Source organism: Pseudorca crassidens, chromosome 15 (assembly GCF_039906515.1).
Source record: "Pseudorca crassidens isolate mPseCra1 chromosome 15, mPseCra1.hap1, whole genome shotgun sequence".
NCBI lineage: Eukaryota > Metazoa > Chordata > Mammalia > Artiodactyla > Delphinidae > Pseudorca > Pseudorca crassidens.
The window spans coordinates 78,474,487-78,500,758 of record NC_090310.1 but is presented as its reverse complement, the minus strand read 5'-3'; the positions used below and the strand labels follow the sequence as shown (position 1 = coordinate 78,500,758).

Below are 26,272 nucleotides of genomic sequence, written 5' to 3'. Positions count from 1 at the left end.
TGCTGCGGAGCAACTAAGCCCGTGCGCCACAGCTACTGAGCCTGTGCTCTAGAGCCCGCGAGCCACAACTACTGAGCCTGTGTGCCACGGCTACTGAAGCCCGCATGGCTAGAGCCCGTGCTCTGCAACAAGAGAAGCCATCACAATGAGAAACCTGTGCACCACAATGAAGAGTAGCCTCTGCTCGCCACATCCAGAGAAAAGCCCACGTGCAGCAACGAAGACACAACACAGCCAAAAATAAAATAAATAAAATAAAAAAGAAAAAGAAAAGCCAAGTGATTTGCTTATAAAAAAAAAAGAATCCTCCTGCTAATGCAGGAGACATGGGTTCGAGCCCTGGTCCGGGAAGATCCCACATGCCGTGTAGCAACTAAGCCCATGCGCCACAACTACTGAGCCTGCGCTCTAGAGCCCACGAGCCACAACTACTGAGCCCGCGTGCCACAACTACTGAGGCCCGCACGCCTAGAGGCCGTGCTCTGCAACAAGAGAAGCCACCGCAATGAGAAGCCCCTGCACCGCAACGAAGAGTAGCACCCGCTCACCGCAACTAGAGAAAGCCCGTGGGCAGCAACGAAGACCCAAAGCAGCCAAAAATAAATAAAATTTTAAAAAATTGTTCTAAAATTGGCAAGACTCAACTCTTTTTTTTGCTTTGCTACCACTATCTCACTAGATTCATGATGTCAGATTTCCTTGAAATTCAAATGCTGGTCTGCAATACAGGTGTGTGTGTGTGTGTGTGTGTGTGTGTGTGTGTCTGTGTGTGTGTGTGTCTGTGTGTGTGTCTGTGTGTCTGTGTGTGTGTGTGTGTGTGTGTTCTTGGCTCTGGGAGGGATTCCAGAAACTAGAAATATCCATCACCAAAGTGAGGAATCCAACATTTCAGAACAATAGCAGGAAACTCATCTACATGAGAAGAAATTAAAGCAAACACACCTTGGAGGACTCCAGGGAATCTGAATGATCTCTGCATTCTGCTGGGAATCTGAAGGCCAGCTGCACCCTCCCCTCAGGCGAGGGGCTTCATCATAAGCAGATTCTGAGGATCAGGCTTGAGCCGGCGGCAGGAGCACCCATCAGGGAAACATTTACATCCAGGCGACCTGGACACGTTTATTCAGACGGTTCACAGGGCCAGTGGGCACTGGGGTTCACACAAACCGGCCGACACGTATGGACCTGGAGCCACGCACCCTGGGGGCACCGCGCGAGCCCCTCACAACCTCTGTGCAAAGCCCTTCCAAGGCAAAGGGAAATCCAAGGCCCCACAGCCCATCCCCCTGGGTGACCACCTTGTCCAGAACACCAGGCAGGACAAACGCCGGTGGAGAAGGCCTTCTCCAGCTCATCTCTGAGGCACTGCCCACCTGTGGGTTCTAAATGCTTCTCCAAACCCTGTGGGCCCATGTGAAGCAAGGGGGAAAATTCAGAAAACGCATCCACAACAATAAAACAAAACAAAACAAAACGAACAATCTGCGCGGCACACAGATTTCACTTCCCAATGTCCCTGACGGCAGGACCGCAGGGCTCACAGACGCCTTTGGCAGCTGGGGGCTCGGCGCGTTGCCTCCCCGGCGTCCACAGGAAAATAGTCCTCGGTTCTGTACAACGCGGGCAGCTCGAAGGTCGGGGCCGCCGGCGTCCACAGCTTCTGGAATGACAGAAAACCAGGTGCCCCATCAGCTTCGTGAAGCCACTTGTTCTGAGACCCAAGAACTCCACTTGCAGGAGTTCATCCTGCAGGGAGAATAGCCCAGTTGACCAAAGACTCCATGATTCTTTGGTGACACTGCCTGTGACAGCCAAAGCCGGCCCATTTGAAACGTGGTGGGGAGCTAGGTTGGCAGGGCTGGTTCGTGTCCACGGAGCCCTCCGCAGCATTAGAGAGAACCGGGCTCTGAGGAGGGATGACTGAGAAAGCCAGGTGTACCTCGTGCCACCGCGTGCCAGGAAGGGCCTCGAGCCGAGACAGCACCGTGGGCCAGGCCCTGGGAAAGCTGGGGTCGGGCCGATGCTTCTTTGAATGTGCGCCCATCTGTGCTGCCCGAAGGCTGGGCCACACGCATGTGTTACTTTGTTTTTCAATTGAGCCGTTTTAAGAAGTGCTTACTTATTTCTGGTGTGGATTTTTGCTGCAGGGAGGTTAGGGAGGGGAGATTTTGGATCAAGCAACCCTCCTCAAGCTCTAGTAACCCTGCGGGTTACCCAGGCAACTCAAGGTCAAACCAGTTTTACAGAGGACGGCCTCAAACAGTGCTTCTCACATGTGACTGCACAGGGAACCTCCTGGGAGACTTATGGAATGCTTATGCCCAGGCTCCGCCCCCAGAGTCTGATGTCGTTGGTCTGGGGTGTGGCCTGGGCATCGGGGTATTTCAAAGCTCTCAGGTGATTCTCACGCAGAGCCAGGGCCGATCCCAATAACTGTGACCTGCTCAGAGGAGGGAGGGTCTGCTAGGCTCCGGGGCGGAACAGCAGGGAGATGGGCAGGAGTGTGGGGCTCCAGGGCTGCAGAGGGAGGAGGGCTCTGCACGTCTCCACCTGGGGTCCCTCTCACCACCCTTCCGCCCTCCCCCCGCAGCTCCGTCTACTGTTTGGTCTCCAGGCCACCTCTGCCCGCTCAGCCCAGAGCAAGCTCTGCCCCAGCCTTCAGCTGCAGTCACAGGTGCCAGCGCACAGGTGTGTGGCTCCAGCCCGTAGTTAATAACCGCTCCCCCAAAGCCCAGCCCGTCCACGAGCTCTGCGCTGCACTGGGTTTGTACTTACCCACCCCCATGCTTCTTCCCCACGGTGACACCGTGACCATCCCCCCTTTTGTGGGTGGTCGGGGGAGACTACACGCCGGGAGGTGCCTTACCCACCTCCCACCTGTCCGAGTATCTGTCCACTCAACCACTACCTCATTGAATGCCCAGGGCCGGCCGAGGGCACAGCTGTGAAGTAGACGCATCCCCAGCCATCAGGGGCCTCCCTCTCTATCTGGAGACAAAGGAACCAACAGGAAAACACCACCAGCGTGCGCTGAAGCACCAAGGCCCCTGGAACCCAGAGGAGGCCCATCTCATCCCGGAGGGATCAGGAGGTATTCAGAGGCTGAGCACCTAGGACCCCAACCCCCGGCCGGAGGGGCTGCGTGGAGGGGTAGCCGGAGGTGCGGTGGTCCAGGCTGTGGACACCCTGTGCACAGTGCGGAGTGGTGTGGTGGGCCGCGGGCACTGAGGCAGCTCAGTCTGGAGTCAGGCCGGGTCAGAGTGTAGACAGGGATGCTGCTGCAAAGCAGGGCCGGATGATGTGGGCTCCTGGAGGCTGAGCTAAGAACTTTATCCTAAGAGACCAGGGACAGGGAGAGAGGGAGAGAGGGAGAGAGGGAGGGAGGGAGGGAGAGGGGGGGAGAGAGAGAGAGAGTGTGTGTGTGTGTGTGTGTGTGTGTGTGTGATAAGTGTTTTAGAAAGAGCAGAGACTAGACTGTAGGGGAAACGGGACCAGAGTGGAAGATGTTGCAGGTAGGCATCCCTTCAAGGTGAGAGTGGCTGGATTTGGGGTGAGAGTGAACAGATTCTAATGTCTGAGCCCCGAAGCCCTGAGCTACCGCACCCCCCAGCCCTCTCTCTGCTGCAGAAGGAAACCACAAAAGGGCTTCAGATAAGGTGGACCACACTCGGGCCCTCAGGTGCCTGGGGACCGCTTACCTCCCTGAGTCTCCACGCACATCTGGAAGGCCAGGACGAACAATTCACCTTGGCCAAGGGTCTGCCTCCCAAAAGGGCACAGGGAACATTGAACCAGTCGGCCCCGGGTCAGCCACTCGGCTCAGCCCGCTTGGGGGATACTTGGGACGCGTTTGTCCCCCTTTCTCCCAGCACCTTCCCGGGGCTGCCACCCACCCCTGTGGGCTGGACTTGAGTCCTCTGACAGCGCTGTGACCAAAGCACAACGGGGAAACGAGCCCCAAGATGCATCTCACAGCCTGAGGGATGCAGTCTGTGGATAAGCCATCGTTTTAGAATATCCTCACCCAGTTCCTCCTGAGAACTGGCCGTTGTAGTATCTAGAAAATGCAAGATTCAAGTAATGACAGTTCAAAGACCAGCTCCCTTGTCCTGACACAAGGCTTGGGGGCCAAAGCACATTGGTGATCCTGAAAAGACAGGTTCCTTTCTCTCCTGATCTCAGGACCCAGGCAAGGCCTCACGGGCCCCAAGCGTGAGTGGCCAGGCCGGGCCAGAGCCAGTGTCCCTCTCCTGGAGATCCTGGGCCTCTGGACTCCCTGTTCTTTGTCAAATGGTTCTTCCAACAGGGATGGGGCTTCTGCCTCCTCCCTGAAGGAGACAGCCTTCCGAAAAAGGAGAAAATCAATATAATTACGAAGGAACCAAGGAGAAGTAATCCTAAGAGACTCCTTAGCAGCTTTGGATATAATCGTATCTTGAGTTCCAGCGAGATCTAATGCAAGCAGTGGTGGCGTCTTTGCTGGTGATGGAGTGGAAACGTCCTTCCCGCACTCAGAAAGCAAGGAGAAGGGGGACGCAGGGAGAGGTGAGCCTTGTGCCAGCGCCCAGCCAGGCGGCACTGTGGTTATTAGACAGCAGCTACGCGTGCTCGCCAGGACCCCACAGGGGCCCAGGAGAATGAGCCATTCCAAACGAGCTTGCTCCTTTTCAAAGGGGCCCCCAGCCGGGAAGGTGGCGAGGAAGGCCGCAGAGAGGCTGGTGCAGCTCTATGCTGGCTGGCCCTGGACCAAGCCCCTGCCAACATCTTGGGGCACGTGGAAAATCTGTGGGAAAGTGACTCACAGCTCATTGGAGATCTGGGCCTGCAGTCAGCCAGGAAGGGGGGCCCTGAGCTGAGCCAGGGGGCTCCGAAAGTGGCCACTTCAGCCCCAAATGCTGCTCTTGGAGAGCGGGTGGGCATGGGAAGGGCGTGGGATGTTATCTCGGCCTGTGCAGCCTCCACGTCCCATTCAGGTATCAGCATCTTGGCCGTCTTGTGGAATCACTGCTGCCAGCTCCCCAGCGGAGCTGCTCTGCCCACCTCCACAGCTGAAGGATGAGTGAGAGGAGGCCTGACCCACCTGGGCCGTGATTGGTCCAGGAGTGAGCAGGTGACCCCAGCTCACCCAATGAGAATCAGCCTTGGGACTCTGGCTCTTGGGACAGGGCTGCTTCCTGCCCCCGTCCCCCCTTCCCAGGTCCCAGTGAGAACGCACCCGTGAACCTGGCAGTCACTTCTGACACACTGAGGGGCCTGCCTGAGAGTGAAGCCAACACAAGGAAGCCGAGTTGGGAGGGGAAGCAACAGAGTCCTGACAGTATCATTTGAGCACCTGAATCGAATTTTGCCCGAGGTTAGTGTCACCTTGGGACCTGTCCTGTTCTTGAGACCACGGGATTCTCTTCTTTGCTTAAGCCAAGGTGACCTGGGCTGTTGTCACCTGCAACCAAGCCTCCTGCCTAAAGCGACGAGTAAATCCACAGTACTGCGGACGAGCGCTTGGAAACCAGCGGCGGAATCGGCAGATGAGGGCCGGCGTGGGAGGCTAAAAGCAGCCCGAGGCCCCAGATGCTGTCAGGGTAAAGCAGGACCACACACCGGAGGCCAGGCCCCAGTCGCAGGCACCCCGGACGCCAAGGAAACCCAGCCCTCTCACACCCAGGATGACCTGCAGCAGGAGGAGTTGTCCCCATCTCAGAGGTCACAGGGGCCAGGGAACCACAGAGCCCGGGTCCACTCAGGCCTCTCTGGCTCCAGGTCCAGCCCCCGCCCATCGCCCTACTGGGCTCCTGCCTCGAGCCCAAATCCTGGAGAATCTCAGAAGGGACTTCAGAGAGCTCCCCCTCTCCCCCCTCACCTGCAGCTGGTACTGAGATTCCGCTCCAGTGGCGGCCAGGTAAGCTAGGAGGACTGTCCAACTCCCTGGCGCTTGCTCCAGGCTCCCACTCTCGCCTGCAGGCGAGAAGGTTCCACCAGCGGGACAGGATGGGAGGCACAGAAACCTGACACCACAGGTCCAGGGCTCCGCTGCCCTCCCTCCCAGTCCCCCTTGCCCCCATCAGCCCGAGCTCCCAGCTGGAGGAGGGTCTCTGGAGCTGGGGCGCTGGGCCTGGCATGCTCTCCTGGGTCACACAGCCTCCCACATCTTCCTCACTTCCACCCCAGACCCCCGAGTTCCCAAACCTGCAGCCCACACACCAGATGCGTGTGTGTGCTTGGTCGGCTGCATGGTTTTTAAAAACTGGAATTAACTGCAAACATGTAAAAAGTCAGCAGATTTCTCAGGAAAACCAGACTGCCAGCTAGCTACTCTTGGAAAATCAGATGATCTGGAAGCTCCCGGTGGCTGGGCAGAGGAGCTACGGGTGCTCCCCTGTGGGCCCCAGGGCCCACGGGGCCACGTCACCTTTCTGGAACCTGCCGCTTCCGGTGGTGGGTGCCTCGGGGTTGGCCCTCTGGGCTGTCTGCACCACCAAGCAGCTCCTTTCCTGACAAAGCCCCCAGAGGGCTGTTGAAGCACGTGGCAAGGGGGAGCCTCGGGCCAGCCTGGCTTCAGGGTCTCTCCTCTGAAGCCCCCCAGTCGGATCACTGTCTGCCCACCCACCTCAGGGCCTGTGCCATCTGCCCACTCCTGCCCCCAGAAATCCCGCACGGCTCCTCGTGAGTCCTAGCCTGCCTCGTATCTCCCTCTGGGAAGCCCCAGCTGCATCTTCCCGATCCTGGGCTGCTTTCTCTTTTTTTTTTTTAAATTTTACTTATTTATTTTTATACAGCAGGATCTTATTAGTTATCTACTTTATACATATTAGTGTATATATGTCAATCCCAATCTCCCTGGACTGCTTTCTGTTCAGGCCAGGGTCAGCACACTTGTTCTGCAAAGGGCCAGATGGTAAACATTTGCAAGCCCCACAGTCTCTGTCACAGCTACTCAGCTCTGCCCTCCCAGCACCAAAGCAGCCACAGGCAACGTGGAAAGTAATGGCATGGCTGCGTGCCAATAAAACTTTATTTACAAAGATGGGGGCAGGCCAGACTTGTTTCTTTCAGTTTGCCCCAGAATTAAATCTATCTTCCTAAATAGAACAGGAATGACAAACCCATCTCTGTATCTCCCATGCAAGTGGGCACTAAGTGATAGGTCACTAGACACAGGCTGCAGGATTTAGGCCCAGGCCCACCTTGCTGACTGTCCCCAGGCCGGAGTATTATTTGGTTGGCTGCTCTTGGGTCATCACTGCAACTCCAGCCTGTCCTGGCTAAGCATCCTCCACCTCAAAAGAAAGGCCACACCGCTGTCCCACGTGTGGGCCAGGTTCTGAGGTTCCAAAGTGTGGGTCATCCTCTGGGAGGCTGAGGCCTCAGGCTGACCACGGGTGGAAGCTCAGGTAGCCAGAGACTCACCCTCATCCCCCAGGTTACCAGGCACCTCCAGCCCCAGGGGACTTGGGAGAGGCCCATCCTACTGGGAAAACAACAACTACACTTCCTGTGGCCCAAGTCGCACACATTGTCTCTAACCCTCCAGCACTCCTTCGAGGCAGAGGTTTCTCTTCCCCTTGAGCCTCACTTTCCTCTCTGTAAAATGAGGACAATACCGTCGACTTCATGGAGTCCTGCCTGGGGCACAGCAGTGATGCTGGAGGTGCCGTACCCACCTTGGGACCATGAGGACAAAAGCCACCGGCTAAGGATGGTAGGGCAGTAGCCAGGAGAATCAACTGGCCACTCAGGACTTCTTGTCGCATGAGGGAAAAACACAAACCCTATTTGGTTAAACCACTTCAGTCAGGTTTCTGTTATGCCGCCGAACACAGCCTGATGGACACGTGCCATTACTCTCACCATCACTCCAGTTCATAGCAAGTTGCCCAAGGTGGCACAGGTAGTAAATGGGTGGAGCCAGGACTCAGCCCAGGTTGTTTGTATGATGAAATGGAATGATCACCAAAAAAGTGAAAACTTGTAGATCTCGCAATAGTTCCAAAAGGTAAAATGGAATTCCAAATAACTGACGTATGCATTGCCCCCTGCAGGAGCTCCACTCCCCTTGAGTGGGCGCCGCGCGGTGACTTGCTTCCACAAAGTAGAGCAGGGAGGAGGGGGTGGAGGCGGGAGTAACAGCCTGGTGGAGACACCTGGCAAACACTGCCTCGGCCAGAGGGTCATGGTTAACATCATCAGAGCTACGTCACGCTGACAGCATGTCCCCTGGATCTGATGTGATGAGAAGGTACTTCACCTCTGTGGTCTTCCTCCCCCAAACCCATCACCCCAGTCTAACCACGAGAAAAACATCAGATCAGCTCTAATTGAGGGACAGTGTACAACATACCTAACCAATAATCCTCAGAACTGTCAAGGTCATCAAAAACAAGGAGAGTCTGAGAAGCCGTCATAAACCAGAGGTGGCTAAGGAGACGTGACGACTGAATATAATAGGGAACAGAAAAGGACATTAGGGAAAAACTAGTGCAATCTGAATAAACCGCGGAGGTTAGTTAATAGCCGTGTATCGACGTGGGTCCTTTAGCTGTGACAACGTACCACAGTAAAACAAGATGTTCACAATACAGAAAACTGCGTGAGGGACATATGGGAACTCTCTGTATTATCACAGCAACTTGTCTCTAATTCTAAAATAAAAGATTCTATTGGGTGGGAGCGGCGTGGAGGGAAGCAGACAGAGAAAAAACATCTCCGTCCATCAGCACAGACCAAGCCCCCGGCCTCTCTCACTTCAACCACAGTGACTGAGTAGTGAGCACTTCCTGAGTGCCCAGCCCGTTGGTGGGCCCTGCAGGCTCCCGGCCCATTCGTGCCCACAGCCGGTGAGAGAGGCAGGTGTCCCTACTCCCATTTTCCAGAAGGGGAAACTGAGGCTCAGAGAGACACTTGCCCAAGATCACCCAACTGGGAACTGGCAGAGCTGAATTCAAACCCAGGCCCACCCTGCCCCAGCACTGAGCCAGGACACAGGTGGCCCTGGGGCTGAGTGGGGCTGGGGGCTGAGCTCTCGCCCAGGACCTGGGATGTCCCTCCAGCGTCTGCTTGCCAACCTTGGGACCCTCGGGAGCGCCCCCTTTAGTCTATTCAGAGATCACAAACGGGCGGCCTTTGGGGAGCGTCTGGCCCGCAGGCATGACTGGATGGGCTTATGCAAATTTCAAAATGAGTTACCTGAGTCCTGCTTCAAAAGCGCTTGGACGGAACCTGGCGCTCGTCCCCGGCTCCGGCCGGCCGCTCAGAGCCAGCCCTCGCCACCACCTCACAGCGCCCTCCGACAGCCCCAAGGTCCCCGCCACCGCTTCACCTCAGCCGCCCGCCACGACGACCGCGTCCCCCTCGCAGGTGCGCCAGAACTACCACCAGGGCTCGGAGGCCGCCATCAGCCGCCAGATCGACCTGGAGCTCTACGCCTCCTACGTCTACCTGTCTGTGTGGTACTATTTTCACCGCCATGATGTGGCTTTGAAGAACTTTGCCAAATACTTTCTTCACCAATCTTGTGAGGAGAGGGAACAGGCTGAGAAACTGATGAAGCTGCAGCACCACCGGGGTGGCCAAATCTTCCTTCAGGATATCAGGAAGCCAGACCGTGAGGACTGGGAGAACGGGCTGAATGCAATGGAATGTGCACTACACTTGGAAAAAAGTGTGACTCAGTCACTACTGGAACTGCACCAACTGGCCACGGAGAAAAATGACCCCCATTGGAGTGACTTCATTGAGACGCATTATCTGAATGAGCAGGTGAAATCCATTAAAGAACTGGGTGACCATGTAACCAACTTGCGCACGATGGGGGCCCCCGAACCTGGCACGGCACAGTATCTCTTAGACAAGCACACCCTGGGAAATAGTGATGATGAGAGCCAAGCCTTAGGCTGGCTTCCCGTAGCCACAGGGGTGGCCTCCCTGGTCCCCAAGCCAGTGCATGCATGTCTGGGTTACCTTTACCTTTTCTGTAAGTTGTACCAAAACACCTACAAGTCCTTTCCTTAGTACCATTCCTTCAAATAAAGTAATTTGGTACCCAGGAAAAAAAAAAAAAAAAGAGTTGCCTGCCAACATGGAAGAACCAGGATGGTTCAAATAAACATCAAGGGCTTCCCTGGTGGCGCAGTGGTTGAGAGTCCACCTGCCGATACAGGGGACACGGGTTCGTGCCCCGGTCCGGGAAGATCCCTCATGCCGCGGAGCGGCTGGGCCCGTGAGCCATGGCCGCTGAGCCTGCGCGTCCGGAGCCTGTGCTCCGCAACGGGAGAGGCCACAGCATTGAGAGGCCCGCGTATCACAAAAAAATAAATAAATAAAATTAAATTAAAAATCAAGTTCCTGTTTCTCTTGAACAATGTAGCTACCTGGCCGCACTGGGCCCATATTCCTGCGGGGTGCGTCCAGCTGGCCCCTCTCCACTGGGCATGTGCTGTCAGGCTTGCCACCGTCCCCGCCAGGCCTGACTCACTTGTCCGCAGCACCTGCCGCGCCCCGCGGGCATCTGAGCCGGCAGCGGCTCCAAGCTCACGTCACCGTGGGGCTGTCGAGGAGCTGGATGCTTCCCATCCATGGCCCAGGCCCCCTGGGGTGGGGACGGCCCGCCTGGGCCGCTGCCGAGACCAGCGGCTGCTGCCCTATACCCGAGGTCCCCTCCAGTGCACTCCAGGGCCCAGGAGGCAGGTATGGCAATGGGGCCGTTTTGTGGAGGGGAAAGCTGGCTCGGAGGGGACAGCGTAGGCCGCGTGCCCAGGGTCACACAGAGTCAAGCGGGCTCCTCTGAGCTCCTGGCACCGGCCCCCACCTCAGCCAGCCCACACGGCCCTCACCGCGGGTCCTGGCCTCCCTCCTCGGCCCCCCTCACAGGCTCTCTGCGCCTCAGACCACGCCTGCCCGTCCTGCCTGCAACGTCTGTGTCTGCTCCAGGGCCCCCAGGCTTCCACCCTGACAGCTGGGAGCAGAGCCCCTCCCATTTCTCTTAAGCAGCCCTGCGTGTCCGCTCCTGCCGGGAGGGCTGGGCTGGCCGGCCTCATGGTGGCTGCACAGGAGCTGCCCTCCTGCCCCTGCCTCTGCCGTCCCGGTCACCTCGGCTGCTGGTGGCAGCGGGAGGCTGCTGCAGCCCTGGCGACAGGAACAGGGCTGGGGGCTCCCAGATGGGGCAGCCCCTACCCAGGGGGACCCCAGCAGCAGGGACAAGCTAGTGTAATCTTGTTAGAGGCGGTGCTGACCCCGGCAGCAGCCCTAGACGGCTTCCAGGTCCCCGTGGATTCGGCTTTTAGCTGGACGAAAAGCTTTAACACGGAAACCAGCAGAGAAGGAGCCCCAGAAGTTCTGCCAAGATACTGGCTACTGAATTCAAACTCATATGGGGTCTAGGAGGAAAGACAGGACACCAGGTAGGCGGAGTCATGGCACAGACCCCTCCAGAACTAGGTCTCTGACCCGGAGTCTGATCTCTCCAACCTTGCCCCTCTGCCCACCGCCCTGGGCCCTCTGCCCTCCCAGCACCATCTCCTGGAGGAGGGAGGTGTCTGACCTGGGCTTTGCTTCTCACCACCTGGCCACTGAGTGTAACTGTCTAATTACCATGGCCTTATATGTATATTGGGCACCTGCTACATTCCAGAGACTCAAATCTGAAGATCACAAAGGCTCTTTACAGACGAGCAAACTGAGGCTTTCAGGGGTCAGTTGACTCACTGTGGGTCCACCCACTAACCGGAACCTCAGTCAGGTTGCCCAAACCGGCAAGCTGGGGGCCACCCAACTTCCCACGACACATCCAGCCCATCCTCAACCCCCTCTGCTAATTCTTCCCCAATCCCTCTCCCCCTCGCCACTGCCACCCCGTCTCCCAGCCGCTGCTCTTGCCCTCAACTCATTCTCCACGTGGCAGCCTGAGGGGCCGTCGTAAAAAACAAGTCTGATCCTCCAGTAAGTCCCGCACTGTAGTTAGAATAAAATCCAACTCCTCCACGAGGCCTTCAGGCCCTGCCACCGTGGTCCCCAACGCATGAGCAGTCCTCAGGCGTGTCCTGCTTGGCTTCCACTGGGCTAAGTTTACTAGGACTGTTGTCTGTTTGGTTGTTGGTGTTCTCATACTTTTGAACGAAATGCCATTTCTCTTTAAAAAAAGGATTTCAAGCTTCCCTTTAAAAAAATCTCAAGCTCTGGGCCACTGGAGAGTGATGGGCAACCGGCACTGAGCAGCGGCCCCTCCTTCCAGGAGCTGCATGCTCTCGCCCATGCGGTCCGCCGGCCACATCGCTGTGGCCACCTGTCTGCTAGCTGTCTGCCACCTTGGAGCTGGGGGGATCTGACCCCAGACCCACATGATCCAGCCTGATTCTCTAAACTCCGTCCGTCACCTGCCATCTTCACAGCCCTCCAGCCTGGGGCCTTCTTTCTGCTCCTGGATCTCACCAGGGTCTGCGTGACGGGAGACCTTGGCACCCGCGGTCCCCTCAAGGCCTTTCCACAAGGTCTTCCTCTGCTGGTTCCTTCCTTCCTTCAGACTCTCCTAAGGGAGGCCCAGTTTCATCTGTGTCACCTTCCCTCCTTCACGGCAGCACTGTGGAGCCTAGCCTGTTTACCTCTCTCCTCGGTTACCACCCGGCTCCCCACCAGGCCGAGCTCCGTCGGGACGGGCATCAAGCCAGTCGTTAGGGCCAGGGCCCCAGCAGCAGCTGGAGCCTGGTGCACAGGAGACACTCAGGCAACGGGAAACGGATGAATCTTCTCACCACCCCGGGCAGAGCAGGAAGGGCCTGGGGGTTGGCCTTTCGCCAAGTCAGGGCCCCGGAGCCTGAGACCAACGATGACAATCACGTCTCCGGCTGAGGACTCCCGGTCGGACCCATTCTGGAGTCTCGGGGTGGCTCAAGGCTGGGGACCCCACCCTGGCCAGGTCTGTGACCCACATTAAAAATAGAGCACACGTAGGGGCTTCCCTGGTGGTCCAGTGGGTGAGACTCTGCGCTCCCAATGCAGGGGGCCCGGGTTCGATCCCTGGCCGGGGAACTGGATCCCACACGCACGCCGCAGCGAAGATCCCGTGTGCCGCGACAGAGATCCGATGCAGCCTAAATAATCATTAAAAATAGATAAATAAATAAAAAGCACACGTAGGGGCTTCCCTGGCGGTCCAGTGGTTAGAACTCTGCGCTTCCACTGCAGGGGCACAGGTTCGATCCCTGGTCAGGGAGCTACGATCCCGCACGCCATGTGGCGTGGCCTAAATAAATCAATAAAGCACGCAGTAAAAGCAATGCACTGCCCTGGACGGGAGCCTGGAACAGACAACAGACGAGGAAGAAAAATCCGGTAACATCCAAAACCTGGTGTTCAGTGAACGGTACTGGACCAATGTGCGGTCTTGGTCTTGACAGCTCTCCAGGTGACGCGAGATGACAGGATATGGGAGACGGAGTGAGGGGGGCACGGAAGCCCTCAGTAGTACTGTCTTTACAAGTTTTCTGCAAATCTAAAAGTATTCAAAATAAAAGGTCATTTAAAAATAAATAAATAGGGACTTCTCTGGCGGTGCAGTGGATAAGACTCCACGCTCCCAATGCAGGGGGCCCGGGTTGGATCCCTGGTCAGGGAACTAGATCCTGCATGCATTCCATGAGCCGCAACTAAGGAGCCCACGTGCCACAACGAAGGAGCCCCCGTGCTGCAACAAAGGAGCCCTGGAGCCACAACTAAGACCCCATGCGATGAAATCAATAAATAAATATTTAAAAAATAATAATAATAAATAAGAAAATAAAACTCATCCACGGCAGCATATGTGAAGCACTGAAGGGAACAACACAGATAATGAGCTATTAAATAATAATACTAATGTCACTGATAATAATAATAATGGCAGCTAAACCTTACATTATCTCAGTCACTGTTCATGACAATCCTATGCAGAGGATAGGACTGTAAATCCCATTTTACAGATGTGGAGACTAAGACGCAGCAAGCTTAAGATCCACTCAAAGCATGACGCTTGCAAGTGACGGGCAGGGCCGGCCTCATGGCTTGGTCTGACGCTCTGCTGTTACCGTCTTGAAATTCTTAGTAAGTTCTGACAAAGGGGCCCCAGATTCTCATTTTGCTCTGCACCCGCCAATTCTGTAGCGGGTCGTGGTGACAGAGGTGGATTCCAAACTGGGAATGGTGTTCTCCATCCTCAGAAAGGTCACTCGGGATCGGCTCCATGCACAGCGCGGAGCCAGCGCTCCTGGCTAAGAAAACATCATGGGGCAAAGGGTGGCCGCAGGATCAACGGCAGAGTTTGGGGGGACATCAGTGGATGGCTTTGGCTGGGGCTGGGACTGTCATACTCTTGGCTTAGAGCAGGGAGAGGCAGACCCTCTTCCAGGCCAGGACAACACACCAGCTGCCCATGCCCAGTGGCACGCTCTGCCGGGCGGCCTCCCCGTCACACGGAGATTCTCCACGTTGACGTCCGCGAGCCCAACCAACAGCTGGCCAGGGCCCAGCAGCCGGCGACTGTCACACCAGAGCCGTACATTTCTCACTCTGGTGCTGATTATCAAGAGAATCCTCGAGGTTTCGTTGGCTGACCTCGAAGGTGGTTGACTCCACAAAAGGATGTTAGAAATAGCACCGATTAGCTCTGGGAGGCAGAAAGCAAACACAGACACAATCGACCCTTCTGTCGGGATCCCAAACACAGGCAGCTGTTCTCCATTAAATAAACAAGCCAACAGGGCAAAAACAGAGGCGTCCACCGGGACCAGCAGGCGTTCAGGAGCCGCCCACGGGCCCACCTCTCGCCCCTGCCCAGAAAGACTCTTCACCCAGGACCGCAGGGACCTGCTTCTGAGGCAACGCCCAGACTGTCACCTGGGCCCCTTCTCTCCCACTCCAGGCATCTGGGTGGCCTCAGGAGCCCTTCCCAATCCACCCTTGACTCAGACTCCGGTGCCCTCAGAGCTCCAGCCTGGTCTCAGCCCCAGCCCGTCCTTTGCCACCGGGTGGCCCATGAGCCTTGGACGGTTACCGTCACTGCACAAATCCCATCTCTGCAGCCCCAGGGGCCCGGGCACTGATTTCACGAAGCCCCTTCACAGGAACTCACCTCATGCGCTGTCCTGGTCGGACCAGGACGTTTCATCCATTGGGCCCCCTGAGCGTGGAAAGGGGTGGTTTCCAAAGTCTGGGAAATAACGTTTGAGAGCGAGAGAAAGGGAAAGAGGGAGAGACAGAGAGAGCCTGGTGGAAACAGAGATGAAGGTAATTAGAGCAGGAGAAGGAGACACAGACAAAGGGAGGTAGAGGCAGGAACAAACGACCAACAAACAAAACCCAAGAGAGAAAAATATAAAAGAGAGAGAACTGAAATCGATAGAGATGTGGAAACCAGAAAAGGGGGGTGGGATTCAGAAAGAGGGAAAATGGATGAAAAGGAGGAGGAAAAAGATGGAGGAGAGAGGGAAAAATGAGGAAATAAGAGAGGAAAGGAGAGGGAAGCAATGAGTAGCCCTGACAGAAAAGTGAGGCAGCCAGGAGGCAGCGGCAGTGGTGGGGACCAGGGTGTGGGGAGCGGACTGTGTTGGGAGCTGGGGAGTCGGTCCACGGGTTCAGGGCTTCTCCGGCCCCGAACCCTGTCAGTGTGCACGCAGGGACACTGAAAGACTCCCCACCCTCACCCCGCCTTAAACCCCATCCCTGTGTCAAAGAAATAACAATATTCTGAAAGGACAAAGGCCGTCTCAGAAGACAGGTCAGTCTCTGTTGAATGGACTCCATCTGGCCTGAGGGGCAACACTTTGCTCTTTTCTCACTTTACTCAGGACTCCTGGAAACCTCTCGTCTGCATCCTCCACCCCAGGGAGGAGCTCTTGGCCTCATCGGGGTCCCCACCTTCCCTGGCTGCAAAGCGAGAAAAGAGGGAGAGAGATCCTGAGGTGCCCCCCGCCCATCCCACCCAGCCCAGGCCTCCAGCCCCGCATCAGCCTGGCGGCCCCCACAGGCACCTCTTCCCATCTCTCAGGCATGGCTGCATCTCCTGCGCCTAGAACAGCACCTGGTACACAGCAGACGCTTAATCGGTAAGTGCTCACTCCGCCTCCCTGGGTGATCCCATTCAGCCTCAGAGCTAAGGCCTCGGGCTCCATGCTGGATACCTCCAGCCCTGAACCCCACACTCCAACCCTGGCTCCACCTGCAAAGGCATCCAGACGGACTCGATTCACAAGGCAACTTGGATGAATCTCCGGGGAATTACACTGAGTGAGAAAAGCCAATCCCCAAAGGTTACAGGCTGTATGATTCCATTTATAGAACATTTTGGAAACAGCGAAATTTTATACATGGAGGACAGATTCGTGGCTGCCAGGGGTTGGGCGAGGGCTGAGGGAAGAAGGGTGAAGGTAGTCATGAGAGGACCTGAGAAATCCCTGTGGGGTTGGGACAGTCCAGAGTCAGGAGACAGGAGCCTAAATAAAATAAAACTGTACAGAATGGATACAACTGTACAGAACTTAAAACGCACACAAGTGAGTCCAGGTAAAACTGGGGACATCCCAGCATGAGCAACACATCGTAACCAGGTTGATATCAGGGTTGTGACGTTGTACCACGGTTTTGCAAAATGTTACCATTGGGGAAAACCGGGCAAAGCGTACGAGGGAGCTGTCTCTGTATTATTTCTTATAGCTGCCTGTGAATCTATAATTGCCTCAGTAAAGAATTTCAATTAAAGACACACACGCGTTTCCCTACCTCCACCCTGGTCCCTAGCCCAGGCCACCAGCATCTATCTCCCTCTGGACCATCCCAGCAGCTGCAACCACCCAACCTCCACCCTTGCACTGCCAGCATCTTCCTCCACATTTCAAAACCCTCCAGGGCCGAGTCCTTGCACGGGCCCCACGCCCTGCTCCATCCACTCCCCACCCCACCCCGACCTGCACCTCCAGCTCCAACACGCCGCCCACCAGGCCTCACCGCTCCCCTTCCAGCCCAAGACACCTGTACAGCCCCCTCCCCACCTCCCCCAGGGCGCCAGCCACCTCGTCGCTGTGCTCCACGTTACCTTCTCAGTGAAGCCTTCCCTGACCACCTCCTGCCCCCAGACCCACCTCTCCCTGCCCTCCTTCACCTTTCTTTCTCCCCGGGACACTTTATATATTACACTAGACTATCGGCTGCTGGAGAGCGGGAACATTCTCTGTCCTCCCTGGGTTCCGAGGATCTGAAACAGCACCGGGCTCGTATAGATGGTAGATGACAAGTGCTTGTTGAGTGAATGAATGAATGAGTGCAGGAATGAAAAGAGGGGTGGTGGGTGCAGATTTGGCACCAAAGGAGTTAAGCCCGGCCCAAGGGCTGGGGAGGAAAGGGTAAAGGGCTGGGATTGCACACGTGGCAGCTCCTCGAGCAGCCAAGGACTTAAGGGGACCGTAGGGGGAGGAAGAGGCCGGTATGTGCGCAGTACGGAGGGGGATGGGCGGGGCTGTCCTCCAAGCACAAGATCTCTCTAGGCCTCCAGGAGCAAAAGCCCAAGGTACGGAGGGAGAGAAGCCAGGGCAATACCCTGCAGGCCGGGCCACGCTGTCCACCCAACTCCCGCCCCGCAGGCTCTCAAGAGAACCAGAAACAGGCGTTGGGGTGGAGGCCGAGCTCACTTTCTGGGGCCTCCGGGGGCCGAGGGGCCAAGCCTCAGCGGCTTCCCACCGCCTGGCCATTCCCGCTGAAGTGCTGCGCTCAAGCTGCTTGTGGCAATGAGGGTGGGCGTGCGGACAGGGGTCACAGAGGACCTTGGATTTGCACTCTTAACATCCCCTCCAAAGCCCTGCGTGGGGCTGCCAGTGCTGAGAGGAGGATCCCTTCCTCCAGCACAGTAAACGGCAGTGGTCCCTCTGTCTAGCTGTGTTACCTTGGCCAGGTCACTTAACCTCTCTGTGCCTCATTTTTCTCATCTGGAAACAGGGCTAATAATAGTTTCTACCTCATAGGGTGTTTTGCCCAAATAACCCAAAGTGCTTAGAAAACAGTAAGTGCTCAGTGAACGCTGGGTAATTTCATTATTATTACGGCCCCCTGAATTCTTTTAAACGATGTCATTAGCTTGTGAACAGCCCAAGCGTACAGTTTTGTAACACTGCGTTTTTAGTATTAAATGCATTCAGCTTCGAAACATGAACATTTAAAGTGAATCACAATTGTGGAAGCCAGTCCAAGGAGCCTCAAAGATTATCCAGAACATCTCTCAACCCCTCAGAGGCACGGCTCATCCTCAGTCAGGTGGCCAGGCTCGCCGCAGATGCTCAATAATGCCTGCTGGCCAGTGACAGATTACGGGGGGCCACACCGGGCACGAATATGCTGGCAACCAGCCCTGCGAGCAGCCCCCTGGCCTGTGGCCTCTGAGTTCTCTCCCAGCAATGACTGCTGCCATCTGAGCCCCTCCTGCCCACCCCCCCACACACACACACACTCCTGGGGGCACTGTCCATGGCCTCCGGAACCAGGTCCAGGCCAGCAAAGAGCTGCCAGACACGGGAGGGGAAGGGGCAGTGACAGAGCCACAATGCTGAGATCCCCAACCCAGGTAACCACGGGCACCTCCCAAGCGGTGCTCAGTGATGTCCGGCCCTGAAGCAACCACCTCCCTGCTCTGGCTTCTTACTCCATGTAAAAGCCAGGATTCCCCCCTCTCTAAATTTCCCAGGTTAATTATTAGGACCCTCCAAGTAATGGGAACTTTGGTCTTGACATTCCGTCTGGCAACGTGACAAGGTGTGATGGTATCAGCTGGAACACGCACCTGGATGAATTTACTGCTTAATGAGACGTGGTTTATTTTCCCAGCAGAAAGCTGACCATGAATGGAGCCAAGTTCAAGAACTTCCCAGGCCCCTTAGGCATTAAAGGGATCATCACACTTTCTCCAGATGCCGCAGCTCCAGCTGCAGGCATCACACAGGTTTCTGCACTAAGGAGGGACTCACCTCCCTCCACTCATCACGTCACCCGGAACCTGCAATCGCTGACGGGAGCTGCCTGTCCTCTGCGCGGCCCTGCCTCGCTCAGGAATGCCGTGCGACCCAGTGCCAAGCTGGTGCCACGCACTGGGCCATGCTGTCCCCTGCCACAGCCCTTTCCTGGCCTCTCTTCTCCCTTTTTACTTTTTTGTGTGTGTGTGTGCACTGCGCGGCATGCAAGATCCTAGTTCCCCAACCAGGGATCGAACCTGCGTCCCCTGCAGTGGAAGTGCGGAGTCTTAACCATTGGACCACCGGGGAAGTCCCACTCTTATCCCCTTTTCTGTCATGCACAGGAGTCAGAAGCATGCAGCCCACCTCATAATTATCTGCTGCAACGCCCGCCTCTGGGTGTTTACTTTCTGGGGTGACCTAGAGCTCAGGCAGGGACCAGTCTTATCACTTCTGCATCCTCTGGTGCCCAGAGGAATGCTCGGAGATGTAGGCGCTGAGCCAGTTAGCTGGGGGCATCCCGGCTGCTCCCCTTCCCTCCCCCAGCCCATAGTGGGCAAGTGACTCTGCCTCTTCCTGCCTCAGTTGTCTTTTATAAGATGAGGCCAGTGATGGCAGCCCACCTCACTGCAGCCAGCAGAGACTGAGTCACGCGCACCGAGGTCGGCCCAGGGCCCTCAAGCACGGCGATTGCTGTGTAGACATTCTCCGTGCACCTGGCTCCTCCTTCTGTGATCCACAAGCCTCGGCACCTGGAACAGGGCCCACGGCACGGTAGGTGCCTGACAGAAGTTCACCGAATAGAAAGGGAATCACGCACGTCCAAACCCTCAACCTGAACCCCTGTGAGCCCCATTTCACAGAGGGGAAGCGGGGACCCTGCTCCAGGCCACGGAGCTAGCAAGCAACACCGCCAAGGTACAAACCCAGGGCCACTGGGCTCCAGAGCCCATGGTTTCATTTATTTTTAAATGTTTTATTCCGGAAATTTTCCATAGTCATAGAACACAAGCAAAAGCCAAGAGGGGGCTATGATGAGCCCCACGTGCTGCTGCCTGGTTTTGACGACGGTCATTCATCTGGGCCGGTGACGCCTAACCCAGGGCAGCCGGGCCTCCAGGGCATATTTGGCAACTTCTGGACACCTTTTGTTTTTTTTTTTTGGTACGCGGGCCTCCCACTGTTGTGGCCTCTCCCGTTGCGGAGCAGAGACTCCGGACGCGCAGGCTCAGCGGCCATGGCTCACGGGCCCAGCCGCTCCGCGGCATGTGGGATCCTCCCGGACCGGGGCACGAACCCACGTCCCCTGCACCGGCAGGCGGACTCTCAACCACTGCGCCACCAGGGAAGCCCTTTTTGATTGTCGCAACCAGGGGGATGGTGCTACCGGCATCTAGTGGGTGGAGACCAGGGATGCTGCTAAACACCGTACAATGCACAGGACAGACCCCACCCCAGAGAATGGTCTGGTCCCAAATGTCAACAGCGCCGAGGGTGCGAAGCCCTGGTTTGAGTCCAGTCCATGCTCTCAACTACGCCCTCTCCAAGTGCTGCAGGAGTTTGGTCTACACACTGGGAGAAAGGGGAGAGGCCTGCGCCATGATATTGGGGCCTGGGAGGGCAGAATCGCTCTAGGAAGGGTGGTCTTGAGAGTGACGCTCTGCTTAGAAAGTGGGTATTGGGAGCTGCATTTGTCAACACTTCACGTAAGACTGAGGAAAGTTCAAATCCTCAGAAAATAAGGATGCCCGTGGAGAGTACTTGGAGAGGGCCCCACCAAGTGCCTCTGCCGGCACTGCCTCTGGGGAGCACCAGCCCCTTTCGAGAAGAGAGCTCGTGGCCAGCCCTGGGCCCTTGTAGCCCTCACATCTGCCTGCTCAGCACAGCCTGTAGCTCTCCAGGCCCATCCCCGCTGCTGTGATATCAGCCCCCTCTCTCCCTCCCTTGGTAAAGGGGCATTGACCCTCCAGACTCTGTAGTAGACACCAGTTTACTGTAGGTCTTTGCCAAGACATAGATGGAGGCCTGTGAGGCAACAGGCCCCCTGAGGAGACTTCTTGGAGGCTCTCAGGCAAGTTTTCAAAATCAACTGATGTCACATAAAAACCTGCATCCCCAACCTCCCTTCCTTAAGAAAGAGCACGGTCAGGCCACTCTGAGCCTTTGTTCCCAGCTGGAGGGGAGGGCACCTGCCTCTCCCATTGGCCACCGTCCCCACACAGCCCTTGGGCCTCACTCAGGGCCCTACCTGATTCCAGGGTTCGAAGTCGACCCCTGGGGCATGAAGAATACGGGGCTCTGAAATCAAATGGGGCCAATGCCTGGCTCAGATAAAATGTTCTAACTCCTCTGAGCCTCAGTTTCTTCATCTGTAAAGTGGGAATGTTGACAGTACCTATGTAACAGGTGGGCATGAAGATGAACCAAGCTAGGGCAGGTAAAGTGCTAGCTTGTGTCAACCCAAAGAAGAGCCCAGAAAACTGGCTGCTGGCCAGTTACTGTCGTAACTACTATTAGTAAGTCAAAGATAATACAGTCCTTACCCTTGAGAAACTCTTAGTCTTGGGGAACAACAGGTGAAAACACAGATGACTCCCCGAGGTGCTGTGCCAACAGTGGAATGAACAGGGTGTTGGGGAGTCCAGAGGAACGTTGCCTGGGGGAATCCCGGTGGCTTCCCAGTGGTGGTAACATTCAATTTAGCCTTGAACAATGAATAAACATTGCCAGGCAGGGAGCAGGGGACCAGCGTATGCAAAGGCCATAGGCAGTGTCCACCAGATCCAGGGATGGCAGGACTGGGCTTGAGGATGCTCACGGGGGACGTCCGACAGTGGCGGTGCTCGGAGATGGTGCACTGTGTCCCTCCAACCACAGAGAAGTTGGGGTGCTCCCACGTAGGCCTCAACAGTGCCCCCCAAAATAAAAACTCCTCCTTGTTGTAAGGAACTTCCTCCCCACTCAAAATCTTAACAAAAATGCAACACTTAAAAAAAAATCTGACCCCCAAACCAGCCTGCCAGGGGCCCTCTGTCCCTCCCCTGAACGTGTGCCACCAGATATCTGGAGTCAAACAAATCTGTTAACGTGTGAGCGCTGAGTGACTCCCTGAGAGCCAGGCTGGTGGGGGATTGGCAGGGGGGCTGGGGACCCAGCACCACTCGGCCTCCATTGTTGCGTTAATATTTGCCATCTGCTCATGTTGCATTTTTACCGCAAGGGATGATGGGGGCAGAAGCAGAAGGAGAGGCCGCTGCAGGGCCGGGAGAAGGCGCCATGGAATCTCCTCTGCCTTCTTTGTGTTGCTGCCTTGCTAGGCCTCCACCACTGAGATAAAGCCCCGGCCAGGCTGTGCCTCCTTCCGGGAGTCACCCCTCCAGGGGGATTGGGCAGAGGGAGAGGGAGGGGGAGGGGGAGGCGGCCCCAGCCAGACAGAGCCTCCCCCTTCCCTGGGTGGGGCGGGGAGGGGAGGGGAGGGGGGGTCCGGGTACGGAGCGGGGAGGGGAGGAGGCGCCGAGCCTGGCACTGACGACTCCTACAGGCCAAGCCTGGGCAGGACAGCTCCGCCCACAGCCTCTGCTACCTCCAGGAAAGCCCAGGACGCGGCCCCAAGCCGCTGTGGAGAGAGGCAGGCATGGACACTCATCCCAGCTCTCCACGGCCTGGAGACCACCTCCGGAGAAATCTGGGGGACGGGGGCTTCCAAGGGCCATGGAAGCCTTCAGAGCATCCATTGACTAGTATTTATTGAACACCTACTGCATGCTCAGCCCGGCTAGGAGACTCAAATGCCCACAGGCAGGTAATGACAATGGGTGTCTTAGGCCAGATGGCGGCTCAGCAGGGACACTGCTCAGGGGCCGAGACCTCTGCTTTTTCAAGCGAAAGCCAGAGGTGTACATTCTTCTGTGAACTTCGCTTTTCTAAATGCTGGTAACTAATTCAAATTAAACACATGCATATTAAACATATGCCAAGCTGGCCAAAGAATGTATGTGGGTGGGGCAGACTGGGTCCAAGGACCTCCAGCTGCAACCTCCACCTTCTAGGTTGTGGGTCCTGCACTCGGGAAGATCACAGAGAAGGGGAGAGACACTGAACGAGGTCTAAGCTGGATCAGATTCTGGCTCTGCTGCCTATGCTGTGTGACCCTGGGCAAGTGAACGGCCCTCTCCGAGCCTCAGGTCCCTTTCTCAAATGATATCATTTACCTCTGAGGTTGTTACGGGTAGTCGAGACGAGGCACCGAAAATCCTTCATGAATGCTCTCAATACAACCACCATAGTTGGAGCAATAGTAGATGTGTTCGTCATGCTGCTCCCAAAAGCTGAGGGCTCCTGCTGGGGCTGGTGCAAAGTGAAGGAAGACGCCATGGGCTTTCCACTCTTCCCTGGTCCCAAATGCCTCTGAAGGCGTGGGGCCTGTGGGATACAGGCCATCAGCCTGAAGTCCAGAGCTGGGGAGTGTGCTGGGTGTGACCCACAGGCGCAACAGACTTTTCTTCCCCAAGATGTTTAACATTTAGAAAAATTAGTTGCTGACTTTTAGACATTAGAAGATTCATATAAAACTCCACATGCCTAGCTTTCTCCCCAAAATAGAAAAATCTAGCCATTCTTGATCCCATTTCTGCAAGGCTGCTTCTGGAAATCTCCACCCCTATAAGTAAGGCAGGGGCTCTGCAACTCGCCACAGTCCCCACCGCTCCTTACTGTCTCACACCTGGCAGACACACTCATTTATGTTACCAGATCGCCCCCTGGGTATGTGCAGGGTGAGCCGGGCAGGCCCAAGGCCACAGTCCACCCCGGCAGCCTGGCTCTGTGCGGTGTCAGGACTTGGCCCCAAGTGGTTTTGCTATTAGCCAGAGAGCCTTCCTTGGAAAGCACCTGACTGTTATCCATTGGAAAATTAATCAAAATGACACCTCGAGGGACTTCCCTGGTGGCACAGTGGTTAAGAATCCGCCTGCCAATGCAGGGGACACGGGTTCGAGCCCTGGTCCCAGAAGATCCCACATGCCGCGGAGCAACTAAGCCCGTGCGCCACAGCTCCTGAGCCTGCGTTCTAGAGCCCGCGAGCCACAACTACTGAAGCCCATGTGCCGCAACTACTGAAGCCCGTGTGCCTAGAGCCCGTGCTCCACAACACGAGAAACCACCGTGATGAGAAGCCCACGCACTGCAACGAAGAGTAGCCCCTGCTCGCCGCAACTAGAGAAAGCCCATGTGCAGCAACGAAGACCCCATGCAGCCAAAAAATAAATAAATTAATTAATTAATTAAAAGAAAAAATGACACCTCGTCAACACGATGTTTTGGCTCGGCGGAAAACAAACAGCGGTCTACAACAACTTAGCGCGGCTCTTCTGTGCCCCTGGGTGCGGGCCCCGAGCGGAGGGCCTGGCGTGGTCAGAACACCTGTGGCAGCCACTTGGCCATGACCAGGCCCGGACCGAGGGGACATGGGGCCACCTGACATGGTCTCCACACCCCTCCAAGGCCTGCGGCCCGTACGGCTCCACCTCCATCTCACTTTCGCTTCCACATATGTCTGAAACCGTCTCCAGATGAGAGGGGCCCTCTATGTGCAGAGACAGGGCTGCCTCCTCAGGCAGGGTCTCTGGGACCCAGACACATGGCCAGGAGACCTGGGCGCCCTGACTGGAGCGCCTTTTCTCTCTTCCAGTTGGACAAAGGCCCCGAGACCCGGCAAGGCGAGGATTCCAGTGATCTCAAGGCACAGCATGAGATGTTTCCAGGCCGAGGAAACGCACTCCTAACCGTTGAACTCTGAGGCTTGAAGGGCACCTACGCACCCTGCTCAGCTCTCATGGTCAAGTCTAAACAAGACATCGCTGACCCTAAATGCCAGCCTTAGCTCAGGGTAGAGAATGTGCCCTGGAAATTCCCCAAGCAAAGCAAATTTACCAAGTCCCTCCCCTGCTACGAACCCTTCCATGGCTTTCCATTGCCCTTAGAATAGTCCAGTCCCCCTGTGTGGCCTGAGACCCCGCCCAACCAATCTGGCCCCAACCTCGTCTCCCACACTCCACCCCCCCCCCGGCTCAATCCCCATGCTGGACTCCCCGCTGCTCCTCAAGCTCAGTCCCACCCCAGAGCCTCGGTGCCTGCATCCCCACTGCTGGGTGCACCCTTTCTTCTGACTTCAGGCTGTTCTCACTCACCATCCAGGTCTCAGCCTACACGGCCCTTCCTCGGAGGCCATGCCTGGTTCCCTCAGAGCAAGCCAGGGCCCTCTTTAGAAATGACTAGCTACTGAATTTTCTTAGGATTTGGTCATTGCCTCTATTCTTCCACTGGATACATGCTTCCTGAAGTAAGAGATCACAGCTCTCTCCCAAGGCAACAGAGTTAGGAATGTGGGTTCATATCCTGATGCCCAGCTGTGTGGCCTTGGGCAAGTTACTAAACCTCTCTGTGCCTCAGTTCCCTCATCTGTAAAATAGGGATAAAAATAGCACCTCCCCCGTGGGGTATTGAGGGTTGAGAACAGCACCTGGCGCTGCAGGGCTGGCTCTGTCACCACTACCGATACCTGCTCACCGCTGAGGGATTAGGCAGTCTGTCTTGAACCGTTATTTAAAGGCAAAGCTGGCTTTTCAGACCCACCAATGCTCAGAACCCTCCGTCTGAGAGTTCTGGAGTCTTTTACTCCCCACAGCTTTAGTGGAGGAGGCCCTCTTCATCTCACAGCAAATTGAAACCAGTTTTCTAGCAAGCAGAGCCTTTCTTGGTCAAGCCCGTGTCAGCCAACTGACAGTTAAGCTGTCTGAGGCCTGCAGAGGCTAAGAGACTTACCCACAGTCACACAGCTAAAAAAATGCCACAGCGAAAGAGAGGTACAGTTCTGAGTTAAAATCTTGGAACATTTTAAAAATCAATGTAAAAGTATAGTTGAAAACTTCTTTGCAGTACAGCATGGAAATATGGACCTTTGTACCATGAAAATACGTATGTTAGCATTAAAACTGAAGCATGGAAGCATGGACATTTTTACGTCCGGGTGCAGAGGGCCCAGGGTGCCAGGCCAGCTCTCACCCCAGTCTGGGCACTGACTGCGCGCTTCTTCGGCAGCTCAAGTCAAAGGCCAAAGGCCTGGCCTTTGCGGGGGATCTCGTGACGAGGAGGTACACTCAGGCTGGCATTCCCGGCCGGCCCAGGCCTCGGCCAGCACCAAGTCACGTGGGCAGGGGCGGCTCTGGGCCTCTGGTGCTGGGGAGGGGTGGGGGGCTGGCGGACTGCTTCCCAGCCCCACTCCTGGTGTGTTGGGAGACCCTAGCCCCGGCGCTGCA

The 26,272-nt window shown here is 56.3% G+C and overlaps 1 protein-coding gene and 1 pseudogene across 4 annotated transcripts in view; one reads left to right on the top strand and one right to left on the bottom strand.

The window, feature by feature from the left end:
• Positions 1-1,089: 1,089 nt before the first annotated feature.
• Positions 1,090-26,272, bottom strand: part of BCAS4 (breast carcinoma amplified sequence 4) — a 60,322-nt gene continuing 35,139 nt past the window's right edge. For 3 of the 4 annotated variants that reach the window (XM_067708455.1, XM_067708454.1, XM_067708452.1), the window contains one exon: positions 1,090-1,660. In XM_067708455.1, coding sequence (XP_067564556.1) covers positions 1,538-1,660 — 123 coding nt within the window. In that variant the 3' untranslated portion in view covers positions 1,090-1,537. The remainder of the gene's footprint in view (positions 1,661-26,272) is intronic. The other variant, XM_067708453.1, reaches the window with a different exon arrangement.
• On the top strand, positions 9,127-10,020 carry LOC137208000 (ferritin heavy chain pseudogene; annotated as a pseudogene).